The sequence below is a fragment of the Bufo gargarizans genome, chromosome 10, assembly GCF_014858855.1.
Source record: "Bufo gargarizans isolate SCDJY-AF-19 chromosome 10, ASM1485885v1, whole genome shotgun sequence".
Lineage (NCBI taxonomy): Eukaryota > Metazoa > Chordata > Amphibia > Anura > Bufonidae > Bufo > Bufo gargarizans.
The window spans coordinates 56,422,527-56,439,780 of record NC_058089.1 but is presented as its reverse complement, the minus strand read 5'-3'; the positions used below and the strand labels follow the sequence as shown (position 1 = coordinate 56,439,780).

Sequence of the window (17,254 nt, the reverse complement as noted above, 5' to 3'; positions counted from 1 at the left end):
AAAGTGAATGGAAGAGAAGCTGAATGGGGTCTGAGCTACAGTTCACTGGCACGGCCACTACATAGCAAGCCTTTTACTTCAGGGTTTCTCCTCTGTTTAGTTTCCAGGTGTGGTAGCTGCCTGAAACAGCCGATCTATGGAGGATGCCCTGTGTTGGACACCCATCAACCTGATGTAGATGACCTGTCCTGAGGCTAGGTCATCAACACCTTTAGTTCAAGCAACCCCTTTAACACACCACAAGCTTGGCCTACAATACAGTGCTTGCCTATAACAGCTTTCAGGCAATTATCAAAATGGGTCCCATATTATGGTGTTGGACTTTGCCATCCAGACAGAATTGTCTAACTACCTTACCTTCATCCTTGGGTCAGTAGTTCTTCTCAAGTTCTTGCTACTACTGTAGGTAGGATTAAGTAGGGTTGGACCACCTCTCTTCAAGGGTCTCATAGAAGCCAAATGGTCAACCTCTGTGGTGCACATAAGCTCTGGGTGTCAAGATGGAACATAAATCATCATTAAATACTGTAGGCAACAAGATTAGCTTTTCATCCTCTTCCACCTGTGTAGAGTAAGTTTCTAGGAGCTGAAATTGTGGTATATACTACCAAGAGGTTTACTAGCTACTGTTAGCTTAATGTATTAAATCACTGAGTTTTTTTTTTGTCAAAAATCTATTTTATATTACACTTTGCCTCTCATTAAGCAGTTTTTTTTTATTATTTTTTTACTAAGTTGTGAATTTCCTCATAGGAAATCTGTTTCAAAGTCTAAAATAGAAAGTCTGATTCAGTTTTTTTCTTCAACAGCTTCACGATAAACAACAAAGACTCATTCTTTAGTAACTCCACAAGAAGCCGCATTGTCCATCATGTCTTGCAGAGGACGAAATATGAAGATGGAAAATCAAAAATGGGTGAGTTTTTATGTTTTCAGTTTTCACAGAAGTGAAAGAAACAAGCTACATTCTCAGACAGGGCATAGACAGATATGTCCACCTTTTCCTTTCTGTAAATCTCATTAAGGACTCCACTACCATGATGCCAATTCGATTCATTACTGCACCATGCTATCAAAATCCTTGCCAGGCTGCAATTCACATCATGACCACAAGGAGAACAGATATAAAAGCATATAGCGTACACGTCTTGTGATATCTCCAGCCAAGAGGAAACATAAGGAAGGACACATCTTTATTCAATCCTGTATAATATTTCTTTACCTAGTGGCTTGTATTAAATACCAGGTTAAAGGGAACCAGTCACCAGGAAATGTGAATTAATCTGCCAGTAGCATGTTAAAGAGCAGGAGGATCTGAGCAGATTGATACATAGTTTTTTGGGGAAAGATTCAGTATAACTTGTATTTTATTCATGTGAATTCCTGCTCATTCTGGGCTTTGAAGTCCAGGAAGTGGTCCTATCAGTGATTGACTGCTCTCTCTGTATACACAGTTACAAAGGGGAGGCTGTCAATCACTGATAGGACCGCCTCTTGGACTTCAAAGCCCAGAATGAACATGGATATAAATATATAAATTACAAGTTTTACTGAATATTTTCTCATAAAACTATATACAGTATCAATCTGTTCAACTCCTCCTGCTCAATCACATGCTAACATGCAGCTGAAACACCATGTTCAGGGTGACGGGTTCCCTTTAAGGCTTGATAGCTAATATTTCATCCAATCAAGCTACTATATACGCTCACTTCAGACAAGTATTGTCACACCTGTGACAGGTGTTAGAAGGTCTGAAAGACTGACTGCACATAAGTGATTTAACTGCCTCTTTTGGTTTCCCTTTGTCTGTGTGTTGCTGGTATGTACACACCTCTTGTTCAGGTGTCGATCATGTGACCTTTACCTCTCCCTATTTAGTCTGACTTTACCCATCACTCCTTGCTCTTTATAGCTTCATTTGGTTTTGGAAGAGCTGGAGTGTGGTTAGTGTTGAAGTCCTGTTCATCCATCATCCTCAGAAGTTAAGTGTTCCGCTTGTTGTGTTTTGTATCCCCCCCCCCCCGGTGGTTGTTTACTAGGCCTCAGCGAGATGCTGGTTCCTTCACTAAGGAAGGAGCTGGTTGTCTCTGCCCTGTCATTACCTTTAGGGCATCCGAGGGTCACCAGGGTTTTCTAGGTTCCTGTGTATGGGCATCTCTAACATCGAGAGGTGCCCATACGGATAGGAGTTAGGGCCAAGAGCAGGGTTTTATAGGTGGTGACCCTTTACCTTTCCTAGCAGTGAGGCCTACTGTCTTTCCCCTTCCTTCTTGTCGTCTTTTGGTGTTCTACCCCTACTACATCCGTGATAAGTATACAGTATATGTACAACCATACAATTCTGTCAGATCGAGAAGAGGAACATATAGGCTAAAGTTCCATTAACACATTAACACCTTCTTCTTCTTAGGAATCAACAGATTGCTCAGCAATGGAACATATGAAGCAGCATTTCCACCCCATGAGGTGAGTCTATCTATAAGGCTATTATCTCCATAAATTTTCGCAATCTTAAAGGGGCTATCACATGATAGATGTAACAAAATCAGGCATCATATAGTACATGAAGATCTCTTTCTAACAAAGCTAGAACCAGTCCTGTACCTCACATGGGTGCAGAGATCTCCCCAGTCATTGCTCCAAAGGCTGTCCAGGCATGCTGGGAGTTGTAGTTTTGCAACACCTGGAGGCACACTGGTTGGGAAACACTGTTCTAGATTATCTTCAGCCTGGCAGCTCAGGGAGTGTGTCCTTTCTTCTGCAGTCCTCTCCCTGTAACTGCCAAAGCTTCTAACAGAACATATAGCTGGTGGTCGTTGAAGATTTAAGCAGAGCATTTTCTACCAGCTCAGTGAGATGGACAAAAAATAAGGAAAACAACAAACAACAGGTTTTGCTATACAGATACATTTTATTGAACCCAGTAGCTATACTAAATTTTTAATTGCATACAATTACAAAAGTATTCAGATCAAGGGAACTGGTTTAAAGATGTGGAATATATTAAACCAATCCAGAAAAACTAATACTAGAAACAACTACAGTACACTGTACACTGTGACATCTCTGGGAGCTTCTAATATAATGCCTTGGGCCTGGGATGTTGTTATGTATGTGATGTTGTGATGTTGACTTATAAATGGAAAAGAACACTAAACTAAATATAAAGCTTTTAAAAAGTGAATACCCACATTGAGTCTTTGACATATACAGTCAGGTCAATAAATATTGGGACATCGACACAATTCTAACATTTTTGGCTCTATACACCACCACAATGGATTTGAAAATAAATGTACAAGATGTGCTTTAACTGCAGACTGTCAGCTTTAATTTGAGGGTATTTACATCCAAATTAGGTGAACGGTGTAAGAACAGTTTGCACATGCGCCTCCTAATTGTTAAGGGACCAAAAGTAACGGGACAATTGGCTTCTCAGCTGTTCCATGGTCAGGTGTGTGTTATTCTCTCAGTATCCCAATTACAATGAGCAGATAAAAGGTCCAGAGTTCATTTCAAGTGTGCTATTTGCATTTGGAACCCCCAGACGAAGGTACGCCGAAACGCGCGTTGGGGTTGGCGCCATCCTGGATTGCATTGGAATCTGTTGCTGTCAACTTTCAAGATGAGATCCAAAGAGCTGTCACTATCAGTGAAGCAAGCCATCATTAGGCTGAAAAAACTAAACAAACCCAACATTAGGCGTGGCCAAAACAACTGTTTGGAACATTCTTAAAAAGAAGGAACGTACCAGTGAGCTCAGCAACACTAAAGGACCCGGAAGACCACGGAAAACAAATGTGGTCGATGACCGAATAATTATTTCCCTGGTGAAGAAAACACCCTTCACAACAGTTGGCCAGATCAAGAACACTCTTCAGGAGTTAGGTGTATGTGTGTCAAAATCAACACTCAAGAGAATACTTCACCAGAGTGAATACAGAATACAGAGGGTTCACCACAAGATGTAAACCATTGGTGAGCCTCCAAAACAGGAAGGCCAGATTAGAGTTTGCCAAACGACATCTAAAAAAGCCTTCACAGTTCTGGAATAACATCCTATGGACAGATGAGACCAAGATTAACTTGTACCAGAGTGATGGGAAGAGAAGAGTATGGAGAAGGAAAGGAACTGCTCATGATCCTAAGCATACCACCTCATCAGTAAAGCATGGTGGTGGTAGTGTCATGACGTGGGCATGTATGGCTGCCAATAGAACTGGTTCTCTTGTATTTATTGATGATGTGACTGCTGACAAAAGAAGCAGGATGAATTCTGAAGTGCAATATTATCTGCTCATATTCAGCCAAATGCTTTAGAACTCATTGGACGGCGCTTCACAGTGCAGATGGACAATGACCCAAAGCATACTGCAAAAGCAACCAAAGAGTTTTTTAAGGGAAAGAAGAGGAATGTTATGCAATGGCCAAGTCAATCACCTGACCTGAATCCGATTGAGCAAGCATTTCACTTGCTGAAGACAAAACTGAAGGGAAAATGCCCCAAGAACAAGCAGGAATTGAAGACAGTTACAGTAGAGGCCTGGCAGAGCATCACCAGGGATGAAACCCAGCATCTGGTGATGTCTATGCATTCCAGACTTCAGGCTGTAATTGACTGCAAAGGATTTGCAACCAAGTATTAAAAAGTGAAAGTTTGATTTGTGATTATTATTCTGTCGCATTACTTTTGGTCAAGTAACAAGTGGGAGGCACATATTCAAACTGTTGTAATTCCTACACCGTTCACCTGATTTGGAGGAAATTACCCTCAAATTAAAGCTGACAGTCTGGAGTTAAAGCACATCTTGGTTGTTTCCTTTCAAATCCATTCTGGTGATGTATAGAGCCAAAAATGTTAGAATTGTGTTAATGTCCCAATATTTATGGACCTGACTGAATGTGTGTAAATGAAGGTTAAGAGAACTGGAGATTAGGGCTGAGCTAACCTGAACTGTAAAGTTCGGGTTTGTTCCGAACTTTACGGTGTTCGGCAATCGAACCCGAACCTTTCAGTAAAAGTTCGGGTTCGGTGTTCGGGTAATATTAATATACCATCGGATCGGAGTTTTCTCCAATCCGATGGTATATTTTAACTTGAAGCATCCCCATCACCATGGGAATGCCTCTATGTTAGAATATACCATCGGATTTGAGTTAGATCGTCTCAGATCCGACAGTATATACTAACACAGAGGTGTTCCCATAGTGATGGGGACGCTTCAAGTTAGAATATACTGAGAACTGTGGACATAACAGCCCCCTGCTGCCTGGCAGCACCTGATCTCTTACAGGGGGCTGTGATCCGCACAATTAACCCCTTAGGTGCCGCACCTGTGGGGTTAATTGTGCGGATTACAGCCCCCTGTAAGAGATCAAGTGCTTCCAGGCAGCAGGGGCCCAGACCCCCCTCCCTCCTCAGTATTAAAATCATTGGTGGCCAGTGCGGCCCCCCTCCCTCCCCAGCATTAAAATCATTGGTGGCCATTGCGGCCCCCCCACCCCCTCCCTATTAAAATCATTGGTGGCTAGTGCGGCCCCCCCACCCCCTATTAAAATCATTGGTGGCTAGTGCGGCCCCCCACCCACCCCCTATTAAAATCATTGGTGTCCAGTGTGGCCTCCCCCCTAATTAAAATCATTAGTCAACAACACCCTCCCCCCCCCATCATTGGTGGCAGCGGAGCGGCAGTTCTGATCGGAGTCCCAGACCTGTCACTTACCAGTAGGAGGAGCACCCGGCCGGCCACAGACAGTGCATGTAAGTATAATGCTGATAAAAGTGCTAAGTAACCATGGCAGCCAGGACTGCAGTAGTATCCTGGCTGCCATGGTAACCGATCGGAGCACCAGCGATTAAACTGGGACTCCGATTGGAACTGCCGCTCAGCTGCAACCAATGATGGGGGGGTAGTGGGGTTGTTAACCAATGATTTTAATTAGGGGGGAGAGGGGAAGCCGCACTGGACCATGATTTTAATATAAGGGGGCCGCACTAACCACCAATGATTTTAATAGGGGGGTGGGAGGCCGCACTGGCCACCAATGATTTTAATGCTGGGGAGGGAGGGAGGGGGGGCCACACTGGGCACTAATGATTTTAATACTGAGGAGGGAGGGGGGGTCTGGCCCCTGCTGCCTGGCAGCACCCGATCTCTTACAGGGGGCTGAGATCCGCACAATTAACCCCTCAGGTGCGGCACCCTGAGGGGTTAATTGTGCGGATCACAGCCCCCTGTAAGAGATCAGGGTGCTGCCAGGCAGCAGAGGGCAGTTATGTACACAGTTCTTAGTATATTCTAACTTGAAGCGTCCCCATCACCATGGGAACGCCTCTGGGTTAGAATATGCTGTCGGATCACGATAGTGAAAACTCAGATTTGAAAAAGCTAATACTATTATTTTCCGTTATAACCATGCTATAACGGAAAATAATAAAGTGAAGTTCGGGTCCTCATTGACTTTAATGGGGTTTGGGTTCGGGTCCAAGTTCGGATCAAGTTCGGGTCCTGAACCCTAACTTTTTTTTAAAGTTCGGCCGAACTCCCCGAACCCGAACATCTAGGTGTATCGCTCAACTCTACTGGAGATATGTTAGGTCGAGTAGTGATAAACATTTTCTTTTCTGTACCCCTCCGTATTTATCTTTATTGATGATGTCTATGTGAAAAAATAATAATCATACATTTCAAAGTAAAGTTAAAGTTTTTTTTTTTACCCTTGGTGGCCTTTTGGGCAGACTCACCCCCAGAGTGGCTATACATGTTGAGGGAATCACATTTACTTGATCGCCAGCACTGAGTTCCGGCTCCTTCGCTACCCCAACACCACTGCAGGCTTTCAGTCTCCCCACATCAACGTCCATGTTGACACAGGTCATATAGAAACATAGAATGTGTTGGCAGATAAGAACTATTTGGCCCATCTAGTCTGCCCAATATACTGAATACTATGAATAGCCCCTGGCCCTATCTTATATGAAGGATGGCCTTATGCCTATCCCATGCATGCTTAAACTCCTTCACTGTATTTGCAGCTACCACTTCTGCAGGAAGGCTATTCCATGCATCCACTACTCTCTCAGTAAAGTAATACTTCCTGATATTACTTTTAAACCTTTGCCCCTCTAATTTAAAACGATGTCCCCTTGTAGCAGTTTTTCTTCTTTTAAATATTCTCTCCTCTTTTACCTTGTTGATTCCCTTTATGTATTTAAAAGTTTCTATCATATCCCCTCTGTCTCGTCTTTCTTCCAAGCTATATATGTTAAGGTCCTTTAATCTTTCCTGGTAAGTTTTATCCTGCAATCCATGTACCAGTTTAGTAGCTCTTCTCTGAACTCTCTCCAAAGTATCAATATCCTTCTGGAGATATGGTCTCCAGTACTGAGCACAATACTACAAATGAGGTCTCACTAGTGCTCTGTAGAGCAGCATCAGCACCTCCCTCTTTCTACTGGTAATGCCTCTCCCTATACACCCAAGCATTCTGCTAGCATTTCCTGCTGCTCTATGACATTGTCTGCCTACCTTTAAGTCTTCTGAAATAATGACCCCTAAATCCCTTTCCTCAGATACTAAGGTTAGGACTGTATCACTGATTTTATATTTTGCTCTTGGGTTTTTACGCCCCAGGTGCATTATCTTGCACTTATCAACATTAAATTTTAGTTGCCAGATTTTTTACCATTCCTCTAGTTTTACTAAATCCTTTTCCATTTGGTGTATCCCTCCAGGAACATCAACCCTGTTACAAATCTTTGTGTCATCAGCAAAAAGACACACCTTACCATCGAGGCCTTCTGCAATTTCACTGTTAAAGATATTAAACAATATGGGTCCCAGAACAGATCCCTGAGGTACCCCACTGGTAACAAGACCATGGTCTGAATATACTCCATTGACTACAACCCTCTGTTGTCTGTCCCTCAGCCAATGCCTAATCCATTCAACAATATGGGAGTCCAAGCCCAAAGACTGTAATTTATTGATAAGCCTTATATGTGGGACAGTATCAAAAGCCTTACTAAAGTCTAGATAAGCAATATCTACTGCACCTCCGCTATCTATTATTTTAGTCACCCAATCAAAAAAATCAATAAGATTAGTTTGACATCATCTCCCTGAAGTAAACCCATGCTGTTTTTCATCTTTCAATCCATGGGATTTTAGATGTTCCACAATCCTCTCCTTAAGTATGGTTTCCATTAAATTCCCCACTATTGATGTCAGGCTTACTGGCCTATAGTTGCCCGATTCCTCCCTACTACCTTTCTTGTGAATGGGAACAACATTTGTCAATTTCCAATCTTCTGGGACGACTCCTGTTGCCAGTGATTGGTTTAATAAATCTGTTAATGGTTTTGCTAGTTCACGCTGAGCTCTTTTAATAGCTTTGGGTGTATCCCATCAGGTCCCTGTGACTTATTTGTATTTATTTTAGACAGCTGACTTAGAACCTCTTCCTCTGTAAAGACACATGCATCAAAAGATTCATTAGTCTTCCTTCCTAACTGAGGTCATTTTCCTTCATTTTCCTTTGTAAAAACTGAACAGAAGTATTCATTGAGGCAGTCAGCTAGTTCTTTATCTTCTTCCATATACCTTCCTTCTTTTGTTTTTAATTTTGTAATTCCTTGTTTTAGTTTCCTTTTTTCATTTATGTATCTGAAGAATGCCTTATCGCCTTTTTTCCCTGACTGAGCTAATTTCTCTTCTGCCTGTGCTTTAGAAGCTCTTATAACTTGTTTGGCCTCTCTATGCCTAATCTTAGAAATTTGCCTGTCATCCTCGTTTTTTTATAATTCCTAAATGCTATCTTTTTGTTTTTAATGATTTTGGCCACTTCTGCTGAGTACCACAGTGGTCTCTTCTTTTTTTTGCTTTTACTGACAAGCCTAATGCAATTTTCTGTTGCCTTCAATAGTGCCACTTTTAAGTAGTCCCATTTCTCCTGGACTCCAATGAAACTGTTCCAATCTCCAATGAAACTGTTTTTCTAAAATCTAAAACTTTTGTTTTTGTGTGGTGTAACTCAGTCACTGTACTTATAGTAAACCATACTGACTGGTGATCACTAGATCCAAAGCTTTCCCCTACAGTAATATCAGATACCAAATTCCCATTTGTGAATACTAAATCTAAAATGGCCTCCTTCTGGGTTGGCTCCTCAACTACTTGCTGTAGAGATAATCCCAGTAGGGAATTTAGAATATCTTGTACTCCTGGCAGAACTAGCTATTTTGGTTTTCCAGTTTACATCAGGAAGATTGAAGTCTCCCATAATGATAACTTGCCCCTTCAATGTCATTTTAGCTATTTCCTCAACTAGTAGATCATCTAATTCTTGGCTAGGTGGTCTATATATCACACCTACATGAGTCACGATGATAATGACTGACTGCAGTGGTGACATGTCCCCTATGTGTCATGTCACTGGGTCATGTGATGTATGAGTGACAAATGATTGCTGTGGCCGGTCATTGGCTGCAGTGACCACGTTACCCATGGAAAACCGGATCTTGATGTAGGGAGACCAGAGATCTGCAGCGGCAGCAATGGAGCCATAACCCAGCGACAGGAATCAGGCAAGTATGCTTTCCTTCTCATGTCCAGCCATGTGGGGGGGGTCTGCCTGAAGGAACCCATGGGTTAACAACCCATTTAAAATTATTTAAGGACACACAACATTGAAACCATACCTATTGTCACGATAGTTAGGTAAGCGAGGAAATAACTAAACACAGGAAAACAAACAGAACAAATGACTAGGCCCAAAAGCTAGGGAGAAAAGGGTCACCTCTTAGCGATCCCTAAAAGTTTTCCCTAAACTGCTGTGCTCATGTGCATACCCTACTGGTGGATATGCACATGCCCTCGTGCCTAAAAATATGCAGCCTAGGCAAACTCTAAGCTGTAGGGAAAAGGGAAGAGGCAACCTACTTCCTCAAACCCGGAGAAAGCAAGCGTCTCCCTAGAGGCCTAGATAAAAGACACAAAGGTATATAACGAAGAGGACTTATCTTGAGCAGAGCTGGAGCAGACGATCCACCATACATCCAGAGCTCACAGGAAAGAACTATAACCCACACAGGCCACTGGGGGAAGGATGGATAAATAGCCTCACTAACAATCAAACCCAGTACACCTGAGGGAAGGTGGATCTAGCTCAAACCCAAACCAAAACAAACAGAGAAGTCAGACATGTGCAGCCAGTCTGACAGACCACAGGGCAAGGCGTGACACCTATATCCCAACACTGCCTGTAAATAAGGCACCAAGTGCCCATGTGGGAGAGTTACATCGTACACAGTGCCTAAGTCCGCAGCCCCTAGCTGATACTAGCTACTTCCACATTCTCTGTACTGTTCATTCCCTCTTCCTTGAAGTCACCATTATCTATACTTTGGACTTTTGCTCCACAGCATCTACTGCGCATACGCTGGGCTCTTTAGGACCACTGGCTATAGCCTGGGCCTGCACAAGATTTGGTTTCACAGATTGGTGATGCCAAGGGAAAGGGGATGGACCTTTCAGATGGGGAGAAGCTGGAATAAGCTGGATGTGGCGCTAACTCATCCACCTGAGCGGTGCCTAATTTTCATATATGAATTAAAGTTGTTTTTCTGGGGGATGTAGACACAGTATTGGAATATAATGGTATGTTAGTTTCATAGATGAAATGTAGGTGACAAACTCCCTTTTGAAACAATTACATGCCAAGGTTAGTGATATGAAATATACTATAGACATTTTATCTAATCAATATGTGGTATACCAATGTCCCATGGTATTATTATCTTTTTTTAAGTAAGCTCTCTGATTTACTGTAATTTATTTACCTCCTGTGCTATTGTAAACATATCTAATGTGGAGGAATGGATTTTGGACCTCTTTCCATAAGTCTCTCCAGATTGTCCATCCGACTGGCTTGATCCCAAACTAAGGAGCATATGGTGAGCCCTATAAAACCCCTAGAGCTCTCCCTGACTGCTATGCCTATGCAAAGGTCTTTATGGTAGACGATTGCATGTCCACGTACCTCATACTATGTGACACCTGAAAACCCTATAATAGTGAGGGGACACGACCACCGGCTCCCTGCACTTAATACGGACGGAGTCAGGGTCACCTAGAATCAAGCCAGCAAGGAAACAGACTTATCTGAGAAATCAGCAGAGGCAGCATCCAGCAGTGAACACAATCCAAGAAGAAGTATAAACCGCAAAGTGAGGCAGTATGGGAGGGAATATAAAGGGAGACAATTAGTGTAAATAGGTGACAGCTGGGAGAAGGAAAGGAGATGACAAAGTGAAACCAAAACAAAGAACTTCATGCAGGTAGAGAAGAACATCTAACAGACCTTCTCACAGAAGTGGCGGTGACAAGAGGTTGAGCTTGGACTTCAGAAAAAAAGACTTCTCATTTTAAAGAATAAGTCTGAGGTTTCTACAGAGGAGCTTAGATAATGCATGTGGAAAGTCACATGAAAATTGCATAAAAGAAATTAAATGTAATATGTACAAAAAAAGCGTAACATTTAAGTTTTTAGAATATTAATGTGGTTGGAATCTACAGTGTATGTAGTAGATGTTTGAGGACAATTATTTGCCTACATGAACAATTTCATCTGCAGATTACTATTATCTTTGTACATAGATGACAGTACCAAAAAGGAACTAATATGGGCAAATCCTATTTATTTTTGGAATTTTAATGATTTTTAGATAAATGTTTAACAGTATCAAATATCTCTAATACAGACATCTAATAGTACAAGGATGCCCAACATGCGGCCCTCCAGCTGTTGCAAAACTACAACTCCCAACATGCCTGGGCATCCTACAGCTATGAGGGCATGCTGGAAGAAAATACGGTCCCTACATGTCCAGAGTCCTTACTCTAGGAACATAACAGAGCAGGAACAACTAGCATTAGTGGATTTACAGAGAGATTCAAGCATTGTGATCAAACCTTCAGACAAGGGGGGAAACACAGTAGTCCTTGATGTCAACATATACACACAGATGTGTAAGAAAATCCTTGACAATAGGACATGCTATATCAAGTTAGATCATAACTAGGGATGAGCGAACTCGAACTGTATAGTTCGGGTTCGTACCGAATTTTGGGGTGTCCGTGACACGGACCCGAACCCGGACATTTTCGTAAAAGTCCGGGTTCGGGTTCGGTGTTCGTCGCTTTCTTGGCGCTTTTGTGACGCTTTCTTGGCGCTTTTTGAAAGGCTGCAAAGCAGCCAATCAACAAGCGTCATACTACTTGCCCCAAGAGGCCGTCACAGCCATGCCTACTATTGGCATGGCTGTGATTGGCCAGAGCACCATGTGACCCAGCCTCTATTTAAGCTGGAGTCACATAGCGCCGCCCGTCACTCTGCTCTGATTAGCGTAGGGAGAGGTTGCGGATGCGACAGTAGGGCGAGATTAGGCAGATTAACTCCTCCAAAGGACTTCACTTGATTAATCGATCGATCTGCAGCTGTGCATCATTGAGCTGCTGATACTCAAATGCTCACTCACTGTTTTTAGGCTGCCCAGACCGTTTGTCAGTCACTTTTTTATGGGGTGATCGGCGGCCATTTTGTGTCTTGTGCGGTGCTGCGACCAAGTGCATCCAAGCTGCGACCAAGTGCATTTAACCCTCAATGGTGTGGTTGTTTTTTGGCTAAAGCCTACATCAGGGTGAAGCTGTCACACCAAGTGCATTTAACCAGCAATAGTCTGTTCATTTTTTGGCCATATACTAAATCAGGGGCAAGCTGCGCCTGTCACCAAGTGCATTTAACCCTCAATGGTGTGGTTGTTTTTTGGCTAAAGCCTACATCAGGGTGAAGCTGTCACACCAAGTGCATTTAACCAGCAATAGTCTGTTCATTTTTTGGCCATATACTAAATCAGGGGCAAGCTGCGCCTGTCACCAAGTGCATTTAACCCTCAATGGTGTGGTTGTTTTTTGGCTAAAGCCTACATCAGGGTGAAGCTGTCACACCAAGTGCATTTAACCAGCAATAGTCTGTTCATTTTTTGGCCATATACTACATCAGGGGCAAGCTGCGCCCGTCACCAAGTGCATTTAACCCTCAGTAGTGTGGTTGGTCAAGCTGTGACACCAAGTGCATTTAACCAGCAATAGTCTGTTCATTTTTTGGCCATATACTACATCAGGGGCAAGCTGCGCCCGTCACCAAGTGCATTTAACCAGCAATAGTGTGGTTATTTTTTGGCCATATCCCAGTCTAATTCTGTCACTAAATCCATACCGGTCACCCAGCGCCTAAATACTAGGCCTCAAATTTATATCCCGCTAAATCTCTCGTTACCGCTGTCCTGTTGTAGCTGGGAAAGTTATTTAGTGTCCGTCAAAGCACATTTTTTGTTCTGGGTTGAAGTACAATTCCCAATTTAGCAATTTCATAATTTAGTGGTTCCTGCTATATCAGAGCTATTTGAAATCTATCCCTAAAAGGGTATATAATATTCAAGGTGCACATAGGGTCATTCAGAATAACTTCACACACACGCTTCTGTGCATTTCCAAGTCTAATTCTGTCACTAAATCCATACCGGTCACCCAGCGCCTAAATACTAGGCCTCAAATTTATATCCCGCTAAATCTCTCGTTACCGCTGTCCTGTTGTAGCTGGGAAAGTTATTTAGTGTCCGTCAAAGCACATTTTTTGTTCTGGGTTGAAGTACAATTCCCAATTTAGCAATTTCATAATTTAGTGGTTCCTGCTATATCAGAGCTATTTGAAATCTATCCCTAAAAGGGTATATAATATTCAAGGTGCACATAGGGTCATTCAGAATAACTTCACACACACGCTACTGTGCATTTCCAAGTCTAATTCTGTCACTAAATCCATACCGGTCACCCAGCGCCTAAATACTAGGCCTCAAATTTATATCCCGCTAAATCTCTCGTTACCGCTGTCCTGTTGTAGCTGGGAAAGTTATTTAGTGTCCGTCAAAGCACATTTTTTGTTCTGGGTTGAAGTACAATTCCCAATTTAGCAATTTCATAATTTAGTGGTTCCTGCTATATCAGAGCTATTTGAAATCTATCCCTAAAAGGGTATATAATATTCAAGGTGCACATAGGGTCATTCAGAATAACTTCACACACACGCTTCTGTGCATTTCCAAGTCTAATTCTGTCACTAAATCCATACCGGTCACCCAGCGCCTAAATACTAGGCCTCAAATTTATATCCCGCTAAATCTCTCGTTACCGCTGTCCTGTTGTAGCTGGGAAAGTTATTTAGTGTCCGTCAAAGCACATTTTTTGTTCTGGGTTGAAGTACAATTCCCAATTTAGCAATTTCATAATTTAGTGGTTCCTGCTATATCAGAGCTATTTGAAATCTATCCCTAAAAGGGTATATAATATTCAAGGTGCACATAGGGTCATTCAGAATAACTTCACACACACCCGCTTACTGTGCATTTCCAAGTCTAATTCTGTCACTAAATCCATACCGGTCACCCAGCGCCTAAATACTAGGCCTCAAATTTATATCCCGCTAAATCTCTCGTTACCGCTGTCCTGTTGTGGCTGGGAAAGTTATTTAGTGTCCGTCAAAGCACATTTTTTGTTCTGGGTTGAAGTACAATTCCCAATTTAGCAATTTCATAATTTAGTGGTTCCTGCTATATCAGAGCTATTTGAAATCTATCCCTAAAAGGGTATATAATATTCAAGGTGCACATAGGGTCATTCAGAATAACTTCACACACACGCTTCTGTGCATTTCCAAGTCTAATTCTGTCACTAAATCCATACCGGTCACCCAGCGCCTAAATACTAGGCCTCAAATTTATATTCCGCTGAATTTGAATACAATACATTGGGCCAAATAATATATTTGTTGTTGTGGTGAACCATAACAATGAGAAAAACATCTAGTAAGGGACGCGGACGTGGACATGGTCGTGGTGGTGTTAGTGGACCCTCTGGTGCTGGGAGAGGACGTGGCCGTTCTGCCACATCCACACGTCCTAGTGTACCAACTACCTCAGGTCCCAGTAGCCGCCAGAATTTACAGCGATATATGGTGGGGCCCAATGCCGTTCTAAGGATGGTAAGGCCTGAGCAGGTACAGGCATTAGTCAATTGGGTGGCCGACAGTGGATCCAGCACGTTCACATTATCTCCCACCCAGTCTTCTGCAGAAAGCGCACAGATGGCGCCTGAAAACCAACCCCATCAGTCTGTCACATCACCCCCATGCATACCAGGGAAACTGTCTCAGCCTCAAGTTATGCAGCAGTCTCTTATGCTGTTTGAAGACTCCGCTGGCAGGGTTTCCCAAGGGCATCCACCTAGCCCTTCCCCAGCGGTGAAAGACATAGAATGCACTGACGCACAACCACTTATGTTTCCTGATGATGAGGACATGGGAATACCACCTCAGCATGTCTCTGATGATGACGAAACACAGGTGCCAACTGCTGCGTCTTTCTGCAGTGTGCAGACTGAACAGGAGGTCAGGGATCAAGACTGGGTGGAAGACGATGCAGGGGACGATGAGGTCCTAGACCCCACATGGAATGAAGGTCGTGCCACTGACTTTCACAGTTCGGAGGAAGAGGCAGTGGTGAGACCGAGCCAACAGCGTAGCAAAAGAGGGAGCAGTGGGCAAAAGCAGAACACCCGCCGCCAAGAGACTCCGCCTGCTACTGACCGCCGCCATCTGGGACCGAGCACCCCAAAGGCAGCTTCAAGGAGTTCCCTGGCATGGCACTTCTTCAAACAATGTGCTGACGACAAGACCCGAGTGGTTTGCACGCTGTGCCATCAGAGCCTGAAGCGAGGCATTAACGTTCTGAACCTGAGCACAACCTGCATGACCAGGCACCTGCATGCAAAGCATGAACTGCAGTGGAGTAAACACCTTAAAACCAAGGAAGTCACTCAGGCTCCCCCTGCTACCTCTTCTGCTGCTGCCGCCTCGGCCTATTCTGCTGCTGCCGCCTCGGCCTCTTCCTCCGCCTCTGGAGGAACGTTGGCACCTGCCGCCCAGGCAAACATGGGATGTACCACCAACACCACCACCACCACCTCCGTCACCAAGCGTCTCAACCATGTCACACGCCAGCGTTCAGCTCTCCATCTCACAAACATTTGATAGAAAGCGTAAATTCCCACCTAGCCACCCTCGATCCCTGGCCCTGAATGCCAGCATTTCTAAACTACTGGCCTATGAAATGCTGTCATTTAGGCTGGTGGACACAGACAGCTTCAAACAGCTCATGTCGCTTGCTGTCCCACAGTATGTTGTTCCCAGCCGGCACTACTTCTCCAAGAGAGCCGTGCCTTCCCTGCACAACCAAGTATCCGATAAAATCAAGTGTGCACTGCGCAACGCCATCTGTAGCAAGGTCCACCTAACCACAGATACGTGGACCAGTAAGCACGGCCAGGGACGCTATATCTCCCTAACTGCACACTGGGTAAATGTAGTGGCAGCTGGGCCCCAGGCGGAGAGCTGTTTGGCGCACGTCCTTCCGCCGCCAAGGATCGCAGGGCAACATTCTTTGCCTCCTGTTGCCACCTCCTCCTTCTCGGCTTCCTCCTCCTCTTCTTCCACCTGCTCATCCAGTCAGCCACACACCTTCACCACCAACTTCAGCACAGCCCGGGGTAAACGTCAGCAGGCCATTCTGAAACTCATATGTTTGGGGGACAGGCCCCACACCGCACAGGAGTTGTGGCGGGGTATTGAACAACAGACCGACGAGTGGTTGCTGCCGGTGAGCCTCAAGCCCGGCCTGGTGGTGTGTGATAATGGGCGAAATCTCGTTGCAGCTCTGGGACTAGCCAATTTGACGCACATCCCTTGCTTGGCGCATGTGCTGAATTTGGTGGTGCAGAAGTTCATTCACAACTACCCCGACATGTCAGAGCTGCTGCATAAAGTGCGGGCCGTCTGTTCGCGCTTCCGGCGTTCACATCCTGCTGCTGCTCGCCTGTCTGCGCTACAGCGTAACTTCGGCCTTCCCGCTCACCGCCTCATATGCGACGTGCCCACCAGGTGGAACTCCACCTTGCACATGCTGGACAGACTGTGCGAGCAGCAGCAGGCCATAGTGGAGTTTCAGCTGCAGCACGCACGGGTCAGTCGCACTACAGAACAGCACCACTTCACCACCAATGACTGGGCCTCCATGCGAGACCTGTGTGCCCTGTTGCGCTGTTTCGAGTACTCCACCAACATGGCCAGTGGCGATGAC

At 44.2% G+C, this 17,254-nt stretch overlaps 1 protein-coding gene across 1 annotated transcript in view; it reads left to right on the top strand.

Moving 5' to 3' along the window:
* The window catches only part of ANO3 (anoctamin 3), a 377,782-nt gene extending 375,280 nt beyond the window's left edge, over window positions 1-2,502 (top strand). Inside the window, exons 9-10 of the mRNA XM_044269272.1 lie at window positions 810-916; window positions 2,414-2,502. Of these exons, the coding sequence (XP_044125207.1) occupies window positions 810-916; window positions 2,414-2,502 (196 nt within the window). The remainder of the gene's footprint in view (window positions 1-809; window positions 917-2,413) is intronic.
* Window positions 2,503-17,254: the final 14,752 nt, after the last annotated feature.